Source organism: Oncorhynchus kisutch, linkage group LG10 (genome assembly GCF_002021735.2).
Source record: "Oncorhynchus kisutch isolate 150728-3 linkage group LG10, Okis_V2, whole genome shotgun sequence".
In the NCBI taxonomy this organism is placed as follows: domain Eukaryota; kingdom Metazoa; phylum Chordata; class Actinopteri; order Salmoniformes; family Salmonidae; genus Oncorhynchus; species Oncorhynchus kisutch.
Window position 1 is genome coordinate 41315138 of NC_034183.2, and position 16712 is coordinate 41331849.

General features: G+C 43.1%; 1 protein-coding gene across 1 annotated transcript in view; it reads left to right on the top strand.

The window, feature by feature from the left end:
* Nucleotides 1–2142: 2142 nt before the first annotated feature.
* The window catches only part of LOC109898154 (phosphatidylinositol 3-kinase regulatory subunit gamma), a 302420-nt gene continuing 287850 nt past the window's right edge, over nucleotides 2143–16712 (top strand). The window contains exons 1-2 of the mRNA XM_031833698.1: nucleotides 2143–2675; nucleotides 2967–3769. Of these exons, the coding sequence (XP_031689558.1) occupies nucleotides 3409–3769 (361 nt within the window). The 5' untranslated portion in view covers nucleotides 2143–2675; nucleotides 2967–3408. The remainder of the gene's footprint in view (nucleotides 2676–2966; nucleotides 3770–16712) is intronic.

Sequence of the window (16712 nt, forward strand, 5' to 3'; positions counted from 1 at the left end):
AATATGCAATCGTTCTGCAGAAAGGTAACATAACTATTTCATTGGTCCGGAAGACAAGTGATTTCAGTGAGTACAGAATATTAATAAATGGTAAGTGTGTGGTAGGATGCAGTAGTCAGCGCATGGTTCAGCTGTTGGAATAGTCTTGTGGCTTGGGGGTAGAGGCTGGCTTTGAGACAGGTGGTCAGAGACTTGATGTTGACACTCACTGCAGCGGATCCCGCTCCACTGTGCATTGCCTTCTCCAGCCTTTACGATCGGAAGCCTCTTTTAGGTAACATGTAACTTGAATTTGGACCCCCTCATCCGTGGCATCCTGGGATTGCAAGGTTCCTCCGAATGGCTCCTATACACAAAGAAAGAACATTGAGTTACAACTGAATATCACATGGTTTTACACATGAATTTAAGTATTTACTTAAAAGTCAAGAAAAAAAGTGTAACACATTTAATAATATTAAAACTGATTGAGATTAGAGAAATTCCTTTCTCTTGTTTTCAAATTAACTTATGGCTAGATGGCTTGCAGAGAGCTGATAGCGGTCCTCTGAGTTGAGGCAACCCGCCAGAAAAGCAAAAGTGGCCTGCTAAGGGCTTTAAGCGGTCCTCTGAAAAGGGGCTACCCGCCGGAGATGTAAATCACGTCTTCAACGGAAAATGCTGCTCACCCACTGGCGGTAGGAATTTCTAACCTTGGGCATAGGGAAAGTGCAACATTTGTGCATACCGGGGTTGGTTTGACTTTGGATAGCCTATCTGTGAGGCTAGATAGGGACCGTCAATAAATTACACAATGTAAATGGGACAATATTTTCATGTTGCACACCTTTTAGTCTCAATAAATGCTTTCAATATTGCTATATGAATTTCTACAATTTATACTTGGTTTCATTTGTATTTTTTTACCCCTCTTTTCTCCCAATTTTGTGATTATGATTTTGTCTCATCGCTGCAACTCCCCAACAGGCTCAGGAGAGGCTCAGGTGAAGTCATGCGTCCTCCGAAACATGACACGCCAAACCTCACTTCTTAACACCTGCCTGCTTAACCAGGAAGCCAGCTGCACCAATGTGTCGGAGTAAACACCGTTCAACTGACGACCGGAGTCAACCTGCATGCGCCCGGCCGGCCACAAGGAGTCGCTAGAGCGGTCTAAAGTTTGCATTCATTGGTCTAAAGTTGGCATTCATAGAAAAGTAACTATGCATGAGAATGTTTGTCCTCCATGCAAACTTTAGTCCATGCATATGCAGAACTTCTAGCGGTTGAAGTATTGTTTTGCAAGCAGGCAAGTACATATTTTATGCAAATAGGGGATATGATGACACTCTTACTCATCAAACACAATAACAAGATGCAGCCATTTGCAATTAGTGAGAAGAATGAAAATCTATGTGTTTTATTTTTGGAATAATTAGACATAGGAATCTATTCCTATTCCGCCCACACCTCTAGAGAAATGTGATAAATTTTTCCATTGCTCTCTCTTTTAGAAACTGCCATGAAGTTATAATGCTTGTTCACACTGCAGTTTTATGACAGGTCTGATTTATAAGGAGAAATGTGCATATGTATTCTTTTCAGAAATGGCACAATAATTTAGAATATATTTATTGTTATAAATGAGGCCCAGAGCACAAAATGCAAACTTTTGAGGAAAAACTGCAGCACAAAAGTTTTGTGGTATATTCTATACACAACGTTTATAAATGAGGCACCATATCTACCTGATCTTTTAATTATACTACCTGGCCGGACTTGCCCTCCTCCTCAACAAGTGGTCGGGTGCAGTTAGCCTTCTGATGGCTCTTGTTTTTTTAAATCTCCTTCAGTTTGATCTGATGATTTGATCAATTCGTCTATCAGTGGGCTGAAATTTAACTAGTGGCTGCTGCCTGTTGCTGACATTGTGTAAAACTTTCTTCCACACAAATTATGTTCACAAATAAACTACACAGAAAATGTGCACCCATGACGGTCGCAGTTTACCCCTGGCAATGGAACGGTTAGATAACGGTCCTGGTGGGGAGAAATTAGGATAGCAGCATACTGCTGCCATACCATCCGCAATATCATCATTATTTTCCCTCTAAATGCAATTCATGTGAGATTTATATATTTTTTTCAAGAGTTGCGCAGTTCAGGTAAAACAAGTGTTAAATAATGTATTATCATTCTGACGGAGCTCCATGAAATACTATCCTAGCCTAGCTGCTTACACTGACCGCCCGTCTCGATTTGAACCCTCTACTCATTGCGCACGTGAGTAGTCTACAACAGTAACGGTAAAAAAAGAAGAAAAAATAGGGTTTCTATTATGAGCAGTAAACCAGGTCATGTAGCATATTGTCTACTGCAGTAGTGTGCATTCTCTACTAGAATAATTTGCAGACGCCGGGGGTGTGGTCTCTGACATCAACACGCGCTGCTCTACTCCCTAGGTCTGGCTCGAGGTCTGGACCAGGCAAGCGTCATTATATCGGACCATATGGACGTCTGCTTTTATATCCTGTATTTTAATAACAAGTCGCACAAATTGGATAACGAATAGAAGGCACGGATAGAAGGCAAGAGCATCGAAAGAGAGGCAAGTTTGTTCTGCATTTTCGCAGAGTAGGCTACCACTCGAGTTTCAGCATGCTGCTCTGAAGTTCCTATTCGCCAAGTCACGTTTTGTAAGTGATATGTTTCCATGCCTTCATTTTATATTGTAAAATGAAATGTAATGTACAATATTAGCCAGATACTATGGAACCCATATATTTAAAAAATGTTAGATTTTTCTTATATCTGTAGGCCTGCATTCTGTATTAGTTTAACTATAAATCATCCTTATATTGCTTCCTACAATAGTGATTCAAATAATGACATAGTGATAATAGTACTACATGTTTGATCATTATATCAACATATTTCATGTCATAATAATGAGTCTAATGATCATGTAACTTTGATGACGTTTCCAGGTAGGGCTGGCTGGGAGAGAGAGGGCTGTCTGAGAGTATGCTGGACTGGATGCCTCGGCCTGTCAGCTCTGCAGTGGATTAATATTATTCCGGTACAGGAGGGAGCCAGATTCCCGTGTTGTGTGTTCATCGTGCTGACACTATTAGACAGACAAGAGGGGTGGAGCTTTAGAGGTGGACCTAACCAAGGACAACTGTCTGGTTTCTTCTCAGTGTATGGTGCAGTTTCTCACCTGATGCTGAAGGGATCCTTCCAATGTTGACTCTTTGATCTTCCCTTCAACCCAAGGGCTTCTAAATGACTAGACTACAGAGGGGAGTGCTAAAGTATTAGGCCTCGCTGAGGCATTGGATTGAAGTTTGCAAAGTAAAAACAGCAGACGTGAGTGAGTGGCACAGGAGATCTCAGTTGGAGCCTGCCTGAGGACCTATCTATGAGCCTATGACTGTGGCCATGACAGCCTCCGACAGCAGCTTCCAGTACCGTGCGCTCTTTGAGTACAAACGGGAACGTGGTGATGACATCAGCCTCCAGCCTGGGGACATCCTGACGGTCCTGAAAGCCTCCCTAAAGGACTACCAGGAAGGGGACGAGCGCAGCCCCAAGGGATGGCTGCACGGCACCAACGAGCGGACCAAGGAGAAGGGCGACTTTCCTGGGACGTTTGTGGAGTATGCAGGGGTGGTGAGGCAGGTGCTGCCTGTGGTCAAGCCCTGGCCCAGGCCCGTACCCCCAACCCCTGGGGGAACACAGAGCAGTGTCGGGCCCGGGCCCCAGCCTCCAGGGGCCACTGCAGCAGGAGGTGAGTGTTGGGACTGGGGATAGGGCATGCCAAGACCACTCCATTCAGAAACATGGAGACTGGTAAATGTTTGCGCTATCTGTTATGAACTGTTAAATGCAATTTAATGGTGCTTTGCTTTACTGTTGGTCAGGTAATTTATTCCGCTAGGGTTTTATTCTGATGCTGGACCAGAGGTGTACAGTAACACTGACTGAATGGCAGCCTGTCTGTTGGCTCATTCCATTTGATTTCAATCACTTTTTGAACACACCACTTTTGATTTGAACATAGCTTTCCATACAGATTTTCCCACGGTAGAAGTGGTCAGAAAGCATATTTTTGTTGTTGGAGGTGCTCAAAGTTGACCCGTTTTGCATACCCAATCATAACATGAGACATCCATGTCTTCATCACTGGAAAAGATTAAAGGTTGAGTTTGACGTCATGAAAAAGCTTACAAACAGGGTTGTCAAACTATTTAATAATTTCTTGATTATTATAATTTTACTTAACTCTAACGTCAATTATAAAAAAACATGTAGACTCCAGCGTTTTTTTGTGTGTGCATATGCTGTTGGTTAAACCCTAATTTACATAATCTGAAGTGTATGTGTTGTGCCCACCATCAATTGAGACACAGCAGGGTCGTTCCATATGATTTCAATCACTTTCTGACTGAACCCCTTTTGATTTGAACAAAATCTTCCATACATGTTTGCCCATGGTAGAAGTGGTCAGACAGTGACTTTTTGGACCTGAATACCAAAACATTCAGGAGATAGAGGTGCATAAAGTTGACCCATTTTGCAAGAAGTCATTTCCATGTAAAAGGACCCATGAGCACCAACATGTGAAGTCTATAGGAGTATATCAAATTTTGTGTCAAATGAAAGCTAACAACCTACATTTTTGAGAAATGAAGGCATATATATATATTTTTTTTTAACCATTTTACATCCTAGAAATTACAAATAAGCAAAGGCTTTGATTTCTGGTCATGGGCAATTATTTTTTACATTAAATGTATGCCAAACAAAAACCATTGGCTTCAAAGTTTAACAAATCATACAACTCTATGCACAAGGACTGCTTTTAACAATTTCCACAGGACATTTTTACAAAAACTGCAGATACAAACTTTGGTAACGGAATAACTGTAAAATCTCTCAGGTTTTTACGTGACCATTTTGTCTGCAGAAATAATGGGGTGTTAGCTATGAGATGGAACTTGAGTTTGAAAATATCTATTTTGGTTATTGAACTACAGTAAATGAAGTGGATTTACACCAGGTAACAGAATTATGGTGACGGAATTACATCATGGGTCTCTGATCTGTCCTACAAAAAAATGCATAATTCTGGCTTTGAATGTCATTTTCCTCATGTTTGGACATCACAACGCCCCATAGCACAGTAGAGTACAATGCAGTACAATACTACACAGCGGAATAGTGTTCAGTAGAGTACATTCCAATATACTGTACTATACTTTTCTTTACTGTACTGTACAGTATAACTGTATTGTATTGGACAGTTTTTAGCAGGTGACCCAACTGGGGTTTGTGACCATTATGATTGTCCATTGTAGCCAATTCAGTTGCAGTAATTCCATTACAGATTTGTTTGGTACGAATTGTAATCACTTAATAATTAATGAACAAAATTGATATCAGAAAAATCACTGCAACTAATTGGTAGGTTACTTCTGTGAACTGTCATAATCCTCCCTCATGAGGGAGAGAAATTGGAAAATATATTAAATATACAGTTTGTGGGTTTTTGCTAATGGAAGGCAATATTTCTTAAACTTAGAGAAGGTTAACAATTTCTTCCAACTAAATATACAGTAAGTGTTGAGATTTATTGGCATGGGTCTTTACATCAACTTTGTGTTATGATTTATTTCTGACACTGTTTAAGACTTTCTCTGGTAGATGTTTTCTAAGACCCCTTTTCCATCTGTTTATCCAGAAATCAAAACCTTTACTTTTGCCTAATTTTTAAGGAAAATGGTTGAAAAATGTATCTGACTGTTCCCTTTTCAAATATACACTCTTGATATGCTTCTATGTATGAACCTCATATGTTGGTGCTCATGTTCCCTTTTCAATGGAAATGCCCTCACAGAGATGGAAAAGGGAGTTCAAAATCCAATCAAATTTTATTGGTCACATACACACGGTTAGCAGATGTTATGCGAGTGTAGAAAATGCTTGTGAGACCTACTAGCAAAAGTATTACGCTATTAGAAATATATTAAAAACATTTTTTAAAGGTAACCTTTATTTAACTAGGCAAGTCAGTTAAGACCAGATTCTTATTTACAATGACAGCCTACCCCCGGTCAAACCCAGGTGACACTGGGACAATTGTGCGCCACCCTACGGGGCTCCCAATCACGGCCGGATGTGATGTAGCCTGGATTCAAACCAGGTTTTGTAGTGATGCCTCTTGCACTGAGATGCAGTGCCTTAGACCGCTGCACCACTTGGGAGCCCATACATCCATACACATTAACACAATAATGTTGAAGTGAAGGCCCCTGCCAACTAATCTATTTAGTTTTTCTATAAGTTCAAGAAATATTATTATTATATCTTTAAGATATTTTCTAGTTTCTCTCCCTCATGAGGTGTGAGGATTATGAAAGTTCAATGCATTTTTTATTTTTTATGAACTATTAAGTTATAAAAACGCGTCACTCTGTTACTAAATCACAGTTGCAGTAGGGTACAGTACAGTAGAGTACAATACAGTACAGTAAAGAAAAGTACAGTAGAGTATAGTTCAGTATGGTAGAGTTCAGTACAGTAGAACACACGAGAGTACAGAATACTGTAATATACTCTACTGTAGTATACTCTACTGTACTGAATTTAGCTAGACGATTTTAATGGGCAAAGTGATGCTCCATTAGCTGTTACAGGATAGGTACTGTTTGGTGTAGCACAGAGAATGTTCTACCAAATACAGTTGAAGTTGGAAGTTTACATACATCTTAGTCAAATACTTTTAAACGTTAGTTTTTCACAATTACTGATATTTAATCCCAGTAAAAATTCCCTGTCTTAGGTCAGTTAGGATCACCACTTTATTTTAAGAATGTGAAATGTCAGACTAATAGTAGAGAGAATTATTTATTTCAGCTTTTATTTCTTTCATCACATTCCCAATGGGTCAGAAGTTTAAATACACTCAATTAGTATTTGGTATCGTTTCCTTTAAATTGTTTAAATTGGGTCAAATGTTTAGGGTAGCCTTCCACAAGATTCCCACAATAGGTTTGGTGAATGTTGACCCATTCCTCCTGACAGATCTGGTGTAACTGAGTCAGGTTTGTTGGCCTCCTTGCTCGCACACACTTTTTCAGTTCTGCCCACAAAGTTTCTATGGGATTGAGGTCAGGGCTTTGTGATGGCAACTCCAATACCTTGACTTTGTTGTCCTTGAGCTATTTTGCCAAAACTTTGGAAGTATGCTTGGGGTCATTGTCCATTTGGAAGACCCATTTGCGACCAAACTTTAACTTCCTGACTGATGTCTTGAGATGTTGCTTCAATATATCCACAGAAATTTCCTGGCTCATGAAGCTATCTATTTTGTGAAGTGCACCAGTCCCTCCTGCAGCAAAACACCCCCACAACTGCCCCGTTCTTCATGGTTGGGATGGTGTACTTCGGCTTGCAAGCCTCCCCTTTTTTCCTCCAAACATAATGATGGTCATTATGTCCTAACAGTTCTATTTTTGTTTCATCAGACCAGAGGACATTTCTCCAAAAAGTGTGATCTTTGTACCCATGTGTAGTTGCAAACCGTAGTCTGCCTTTTTTTATGGCGGTTTTTGAGCAGTGGCTTCTTCCTTGCTGAGCGGCCTTTCAGGTTATGTCGATATAGGACTCGTTTTACTGTGGATATAGATACTTTTGTACCTGTTTCTCCAGCATCTTCACAAGGTCCTTTGCTGTTGTTCTTGTATTGATTTGCAATTTACCAAAATACATTCATCTCTAGGAGACAGCGTGGTCCCATGGTGTTTATACTTGCGTACTATTGTTTGTATAGATGAACGTGGTACTTTCAGCCATTTGAAAATTTCTCCCAAAGATGAACCAGACTTGTGGAGGTCTACAAATTTTTTTCTGAGAACTTGGATGATTTCAAGCATGATGTCAAGCAAAGAGGCACTGAGTTTGAAGGTAGGCCATGAAATACATCCACAGGTACACCTCCAATTGACTCAGAAGCTTTGAAAGCCATGACATCATTTTCTTGAATTTTCCTAGCTGTTTAAAGTCATAGTCAACTTGGTGTATTCAAACTTCTGACCCACTGGAATTGTGATGCAGTGAGTTATAAGTTATAATGAGTTATAATCTGTCTGTAAACAATTGTTGGAAAAATTACTTGTAGATGTCCTAACTGACTTGCCAAAACTATAGTTTGTTAACAAGAAATTTGTGGAGTGGTTGAAAAATGAGTTTTAATGACTCCATCCTAAGTCTATGTAAACTTCCGACTTCAACTGTATGTATTGAAAGTTTAGTTCAAATCAAAAGGGGTGCTGTGAAAATGTGCTTGAAATCAATTGGAACATCCCTGTTATAATATGAGTCACCATGGACCAAAGTGCGAATTGGGCTTCCGGGTATTTCTGCACTTCCACCAGACCAGAGTCCTGAGAAGTGAACATGTTGTGACACAGCCTCTGTGTGCTCCAATATGTTCCAATGTGCTCCAGAGGCACAGCCTGCCTCAAAGATGCTATCCTGCATTAGCGTAATTGTGTCGCAATGTTTCTCTCACTGAAGTAGTCCCTAACCAAACTCAGGTGTTGCTTCTGCTGAAATGAATATACAGTAGCATTTGTGTTTGCGAAGATGATGGGTATGTGTTTTTGCGAAAGATTAGGTATACGTGTGTGCGTGTGTTTGTGTGTGTGTTTGTGTGTGCACTTGTCTGAGTGTGAATGTGTGTCTGAGTATACGTGTCATGACTCGCAGGCAGCTGGATTTGTTTGGATGATTTATTCAGGATCCAGATGAGCAAACGCAACACTCTTCCCAAAGAGGACAAGCTCTGGTCTAAATGTATCCTGACTCCGTGTGAGCAAGCAAACGCAACACTTATCTTCTATTTGGCAGGCTTTGATTAAGGTTTTTACAGGGCTGGGGAGCTCTGTTTTAGCTCTGTGTGTTTGGCCTGTTAGGATTGCTGTAGTGTAGTGTGTTGTTGTGTGGTGTGGGCTCGTGCAGTGTAGTGTAATCTCCCAGAGGGCAGATTCTGCGTGTAGACCGAAGAATCTGCCGGGACTGAATGGGATGCGTGAGAAATCGAGCTGCAGTAGTTTTGGTCTTTGGGCTTTTGTCACTGGTTATACTATCTGATCAGGCAGTCTCATTGTTCAAACACTACCTGTCAGATAGAACTCAGTGTGCCCAGTTTGATGGCAATTCGTCTGATATGTTAAATGTCCAGAAGGGGGTGCCACATGGCTCTGTTCTTGGACCACTGCTGTTTACTACCTATATTAATAATGTTGGTAGAAATGTGTGGAATGCCAGTTACCATTTTTTATGCTGATGACACAGTTACTTATTAAAGGCCTGTGAAGAACTGCAGTCTGCTTTTACTGTTGTCCAGACTCAGCTCTGTCAGCTGAAGTTGCTTTTCAATGCTGAAAAGATAAATGGTTGATGGTTTTCCTGAAATCTAAGATAAAACCTCACTCTTCCACGTATAGTCACTATGCCGTACAAGCAAATAGAATGATTAGAAACTTACAAGTACTTGGGTTTCTTGCTAGATGAGTGTCTCACCTTTAAACCCCACATCGAAGGTCTTATGAAAAAACTTAGGCTCAAATTTTCGTAATAAGTAATGTTTTTCTTTTGAAGGAAGGAAGAGGCATGTTTACGCTACTTTTGTGCCTGTAATTGATTATGGTGATATCTTGTACATGTATGCCCCTGTGGCGCATTACGTATGCTGGACACTGTGTACTATGGGGCGCAGATGTTTGCTGGAGGAACACGGAGGGCTTAGTTTGCAGAGGGAGTCGTAGTGCCCAAACAACACTTCTATCACTGTTTACGTTTCCATTAACTTGTTGACATTTAGAAAGTGTTCATAGAAAATAGATGCGACAATTAGATGCGACAATTGCCTGCTACAGTGTGTTTCCATTGAACTGATAAAAACAGCTGGATGTAATGACATCACACCAAAACCTGTCGTATAAAAATGGTGTTTCCATTATCTATATAGGCAAATTGCGCATTCATAAATTAGCAATAGCCTGTATACCCTCCAAACTATGTGTTTCTTGTCTCAGGAAGCCCGCAAAAGCCAGCATGGATAGAATGCAAGAATTTACTAATATTTTCTAATAATTATCATGAGTTAACATATTGCCACGGTCCGTGCTATGGTGAAACTTGCACTCCTGTAGATCTGAAGTAACTGAATGGTGAAACTTGCACCCAGCCAGCTTTAAAAGCAAGGTGAAGCAATTCAGGCATGAAAAATAGATTTAGCATGCAGTAGGCATTTAAAATTAAAAGTTAAGTGGAGCTTTATAGTTACTTGATGACATAACATAATCATTTGTTACAATAAAGAAAGTTTGAAATCCAGCCCTGTCAAATACATAGAAATGTTTCCATTACACGTCGCAATGCTGTTGTTTTTTGCAACATTGCTTTGTAGAATAAACCTGGGTCAGTGAAACCTGCGTAGTGTTGACAAGCAGGCATAAGAGGGCTCACAAATCTGAAGTGTACGGTACAGTACAGTACTTGGTGTTCCAAAACACTCTCCCTTCCTCCGATGTGCTTGGGAGGGAGAGAAGTGGAATAAGAATGGATTAAGTTCTAGAGTCCCGGTGGTGAGGCACATTCACGACCCGCGTTCCTTCACTCATTCTCCCTGTTTCCTTCTTGAACATACAAAACCAGCCAATTCCCACACCTTCAGTCACAGTCAATTAAAATCAGGTGAATATAACAACGATAACAACCGTGTGTTTTATGTGAAACTGAAACTGATATGCTGAGATAGCGGTTAGCAAAGTCCTCCTATCTATCTCACCAGTGCATGCTCGAGTTTGACAACTAGCCATCCCCTTTGGGTGTTGTACAGTACCAGTCAAAAGTTTGGACACACCTACTCATTCCAGGGTTTTTCTTTATTTTTACTATTTTCTACATTGTAGAATAATAGTGAAGACATCAACACTACGAAATAACACATGGAATCATGTAGAAACCCAAAAAGTTAAACAAATCAAAGTAGGTGTTATATTTGAGATTCTTCAAAGTAGCGTACCCTTTGCCCTGATGACAGCTTTGCACACTCTTGGCATTCTCTCAACCAGCTTCAGGAGGTAGTCACCTGGAATGCATTTCAATTAACCTTGTTAAAAGTTAATTTGTGGAATTTCTTTCCTTCATGCATTTGAGCCAATTAGTTGTGTTGTGACAAGGTAGGGGTGGTATACAGAATATAGCCCTATTTGGTAAAATACCAAGTCCATATTATGGCAATAACAGTTCAAATAAGCAAAGAGAAATGACAGTCCATCAATACTTTAAGACGTGAAGGTCAGTCAATCTGAAAAATGTAAAGAACTTTGAAAGTTTCTTCAAGTGCAGTCACAAAAACCTTCAAGCACTATGATGAAACTGGCTCTCATGAGGACTGCCACAGGAAAGGAAAAAAAAGAGTTACCTCTGCTGCAGATGATACGTTCATTAGCATTATCAGCCTCAGAAATTGCAGTCCAAATAAATGCTTCACAAAGTTCAAGTAACAGACACATCTCAACATCAACTGTTCAGAGGAGACTGCGTGAATCAGGCCTTCATAGTCGAATTGCTGCAAAGAAACCACGACCAAATGACACCAACAACAAGAAGAGACTTGCTTGACTTGCACAAGCAATGGAAATTACACCATTGGAAATCAGTCCTATGGTCTGATGTGTCCAAATTTGAGATATTTGGTTCCAACCGCCATGTCAGAGTAGGTGAACGGATGATCTCTGCATGTGTGGTTCCCACCGTGAAGCATGGAGGAGGTATGATGGTGTGGGGGTGCTTTACTGGTGACACTGTCAGTGATTTATTTTGAATTCAAGGCAAACTTAACCAGCATGGCTACCACAGAATTCTTTATTTATTTATTTCTTACCCCCTTTTCTCCCCCATTTCGTGGTATCCAATTGGTAGTTACAGTCTTGTCTCATCGCTGCAACTCCCGTACGGACACGGGAGAGGCGAAAGTCGAGAGCCGTGCGACCTCCGAAACACAACCCAACCAAGCCAAGCCGCACTGCTTCTTGACACAATTTCCACTTAACCCGGAAGCCAGCCACACCAATGTGTCGGAGAAAACAGTGTACAGCTAGCAACCGTGTCAGCGTGTAATGGGAAAAGGACATCCCTGCCGGCCAAACCCTCCCCTAACCCGGATGACGCTGTGCCAATTGTGCACCTCCCCATGAGTCTCCCGGTTGCGGCCGGCTGTGACAGAGCCTGGACTTGAATCCAGAATCTCCAGTGGCACAGCTTGCACTGCAATGCAGTGCCCTAGACCACTGCGCCACTCGGGACTCCCCTGCTACCACAGCATTCTGCAGTGATACAACATCCTCTGGTTTGTGCTTAGTGGGACTATCATTTGTTTTTCAACAGGACAAATACCCAAGCCGTGTAAGGGCTATTTGACCAAGGAGGATAGTGATGGAGTGCTGCATAAGATGACCTGGCCTCCACAATCACCCAACCTCAACACAATTGAGATGGTTTGGGATGAGTTGAAACACAAAGTGAAGGAAAAGCAACCAACAAGTGCTCAGCATATGTGGGAACTCCTTCAAGACTGTTGGAAAAGCATTCCTCATGAAGCTGGTTGAGAGAATGCGAAGAGTCTGCAAAGCTGTCATCAAGACAAAGGCTGGCTACTTCGAAGAATCTCAAATATAACATCTATTTTGATTTGTTTAACACTTTTTTGGTTAATACATGATTCCATATGTGTTATTTAATATATTTGATGTCTTCACTATTATTCTACAATGTAGAAAATAGCAAAAATAAAGAAAAAACCTTGAATGAGTAGGTGTGTCCAAACTTTTGACTAGTACTGTAAGTTAGTATGTTCGCTAGCAAGATAAATACAACCACTGCACTGCAATTATGACAGTGGTTGATGAATCCCTGTTGGCTGTATGATCATTACTTGCAGGTGTAGAGGAGAGGAGGAGGAGGAGAGGCGCCAGGCAGACTAATCAGGGTTCATTGTGAAGGTAATGGGCTAAGCATATACCACACACTGCCTGCTGGAGATAAGCACACTCAGACACAGAGAGATCTGCATATAAAGGGATGTTTCATTTTAAGTTGATGGAGGAAGCTGTTAGACAGGAACCAGACTGGCCCATGAACCAGTAACTTCCACCTGCTAACCTGAGAATCTTTATGAGGTGTGTTCTTTGACTTTGTGTGCGTGTGTGGGTGTGTCTTGTTCTCTATATAACTTTAACCTTCAGATATTTTTGAGTTGACCTGGAATGAGGTCTGGCCACACAGGCAGAACACCCCATCACCTTCTGGTGCACCTAAACATTCCCCTGACACACACACACACCACACACACAAAACATACCTCACTGTCTAAAGCAGCGGTTCCCAACATTTTCCATTCTGAGGACCCCCAAACCACCGTCAAAAGCTCTTGCATTTTTAGCATAAAATATCTTGGTGGACAAATTTAGAGTCCGTTTTATCAGTAAATGTAACAGTTGAAATGCCTATTATTATACACAATATTAGGACCACCATTTCCAGGAGTCGCGAAATTTCTTTAACATAAAATATCTTGCCGGTCACATTTAGTCAATTTTAGTAGTAAATGCAACAAATTCTTCTTCTTCTTCTTCTAATTGTTATAAACCATTGGCATTGTTAATAGTAATGTAAAATAGCTTATAATACCATTAATACTTCCACTTGTTATTTTTGTAGAACATTTTTATAAAAATGATAATGTAATAACAAAACATTTTTGGTGTCACGCCCTGGTCTTAGTATTTTGTGTTCTCTATATTTATTTGGTCAGGCCAGGGTGTGACATGGGTTTATTTTGTGGTGTGTTTTTGTATTGGGGTTTTAGTAGGTATTGGGATTGTGGCTGAGTAGGGTTGTCTAGGAAAGTCTATGGCTGCCTGAGGCGGTTCTCAATCAGAGTCAGGTGATTATCGTTGTCTCTGATTGGGAACCATATTTAGGTAGCCCGGGTTTCACTGTGAGTTTGTGGGTGATTGTTCCTGTCTCTGTGTTTGTTGCCACAAGATAGGCTGTATAGGTTTTCACGGTCCGTTTGTTGTTTTGTAGATTTATGTTATTTCATGTATCGTTCATCTTCCATTAAAGAACATGAGTAACCACCACGCTGCATTTTGGTCCGACTCTCCTTCGACGGAAGAAAGCCGTTACAGAATCACCCACCACACCAGGACCAAGCAGCGTGGTGACAGGCAGCGACAGCAGAAGCAGCGAAAGGAGGAATGGACATGGGAAGGCGTTTTGGATGGCAAAGGTTGTTACACTTGGGAGGAAATACTGGCTGGAAGAGATCGCCTCCCATGGGAACAGGTGGAGGCACTTAGGAGAGCAGAGGCAGCCGGAGAGAGGAGCCGACGATACGAGGGAACACGGTTGGCAAGGAAACCCGAAAGTCAGCCCCAAAAATGTATTGGGGGGGGCTCAGGGAGAGTGTGGCAGAGTCAGGGTTCAGACCTGAGCCAACTCCCCCTGTTTATCGTGAGGAGCAGCGATCACAGGACTTCTGGACTTGGGAGGAAATATTGGACGGAAAAGGACCCTGGGCACAGCCTGGTGAATATCGACGCCCCAAAGAAGAACTGGAGGCGGTGAAAGCTGAGAGGCGCTGGTATGAAGAGGCAGCACGGCGGCGCGGATGGAAGCCCGAGAGTCAGCCCCAAAAATGTTTTGGGGGGGGGCTCACAGGGAGTATGGCTACGCCAGGTAGGAGACCTGCGCAAACTTCCTGTGCTTACCGGGGGGCTAAAAAGACCGGGCAGGCACCGTGTTATGCTGTGGAGCGCACGGTGTCTCCAGTGCGGGTGCATAGCCCGGTGCGGTACATACCAGCTCTTCGTATTGGCCGGGCTAGAGTGGGCATCGAGCCAGGTAAGGTTGGGCAGGCTCGGTGCTCAAGAGCTCCAGTGCGCCTGCACGGTCCGGTCTATCCAGTGCCACCTCCACACACCAGTCCTCCGGTGGCAGCTCCCCGCACCAGGCTTCCTGTGCATGTCCTCTACCCAGTGCCAGCACCACGCACCAGGCCTTCAGTGCGCCTCGCCTGTTCAGCGCTGCCAGAGCCTTTCTCCTCTCCAGCGCTGTCGGAGTCTCCCGTCTGTCTAGCGCTATCAGAGTCTTCCTCCTCTCCAGCGCTACCAGAGTCTCCTGCCTGTTTAGCGCAGCCAGAGCTGCCAGTCTGCATGGAGCAGCCAGAGCTGCCAGTCTGCATGGAGCAGCCAGAGCTGCCAGTCTGCATGGAGCAGCCAGAGCTGCCAGTCTGCATGGAGCAGCCAGAGCTGCCAGTCTGCATGGAGCAGCCAGAGCTGCCAGTCTGCATGGAGCAGCCAGAGCTGCCAGTCTGCATGGAGCAGCCAGAGCTGTCAGTCTGCATGGAGCAGCCAGAGATGCCAGTCTGCATGGAGCAGCCAGAGCTGCCAGTCTGCATGGAGCAGCCAGAGCTGCCAGTCTGCATGGAGCAGCCAGAGCTGCCAGTCTGCATGGAGCAGCCAGAGCAGCCAGAGCCACCAGTCAGCCAGGATCTGCCAGTCAGCCATGATCTTCCAGATCCGCCAGTCAGCCAGGATCTTCCAGATCCGCTAGTCAGCCAGGATTCGCCAGTCAGCCGGGATCTGCCGGGGCCGCCAGCTAGCCAGGATCTGCCAGAGCCTACTACCTGCCTGAGCTTTCTCTCAGTACTGGGCTTCCTCTCAGTACTGGGCTTCCTCTCAGTACTGAACTTCCTCTCAGTACTGAACTTCCTCTCAGTACTGAACTTCCTCTCAGTGCTGAACTTCCTCTCAGTGCTGAACTTCCTCTCAGTGCTGAACTTCCTCTCAGTGCTGAGCTTCCCCTCAATGCTGAGCTTCCCCTCAATGCTGAGCTTCCCCTCAATGCTGAGCTTCCCCTCAATGCTGAGCTTCCCCTCAATGCTGAGCTTCCCCTCAATGCTGAGCTTCCCCTTGGTCCCGAGCTGCCCCTCAGTCCAGTGGGGTCCTTGGTGAGGGTTATTAGGCCAAGGTCGGCGGTGAGGGTCGCCAATCAAAGGACGCGTTACAGGGGGACTAAGACTTGGTTGGAGTGGGGTCCACGTCTCGAGCCGGAGCCGCCACCGTGGACAGACGCCCACCCGGACCCTCCCCTATGGGTTTGAGTGTGCGGCCGGGAGTCCGCACCTTGGGGGCGGGGTTCTGTCACGCCCTGGTCTTAGTATTTTGTGTTTTCTGTATTTATTTGGTCAGGCCAGGGTGTGACATGGGTTTATTTTGTGGTGTGTTTTTGTATTGGGGTTTTAGTAGGTATTGGGATTGTGGCTGAGTAGGGTTGTCTAGGAAAGTCTATGGCTGCCTGAGGCGGTTCTCAATCAGAGTCAGGTGATTATCGTTGTCTCTGATTGGGAACCATATTTAGGTAGCCCGGGTTTCACTGTGTGCTTGTGGGTGATTGTTCCTGTCTCTGTGTTTGTTGTCACAAGATATGCTGTATAGGTTTTCACGTTCCGTTTGTTGTTTTGTAGATTTATGTTATTTCATGTATCGTTTATCTTCCATTAAAGAACATGAGTAACCACGACGCTGCATTTTGGTCCGACTCTCCTTCGACGGAAGAAAGCCGTTACATTTGGGGGAATATACAGTGACTTC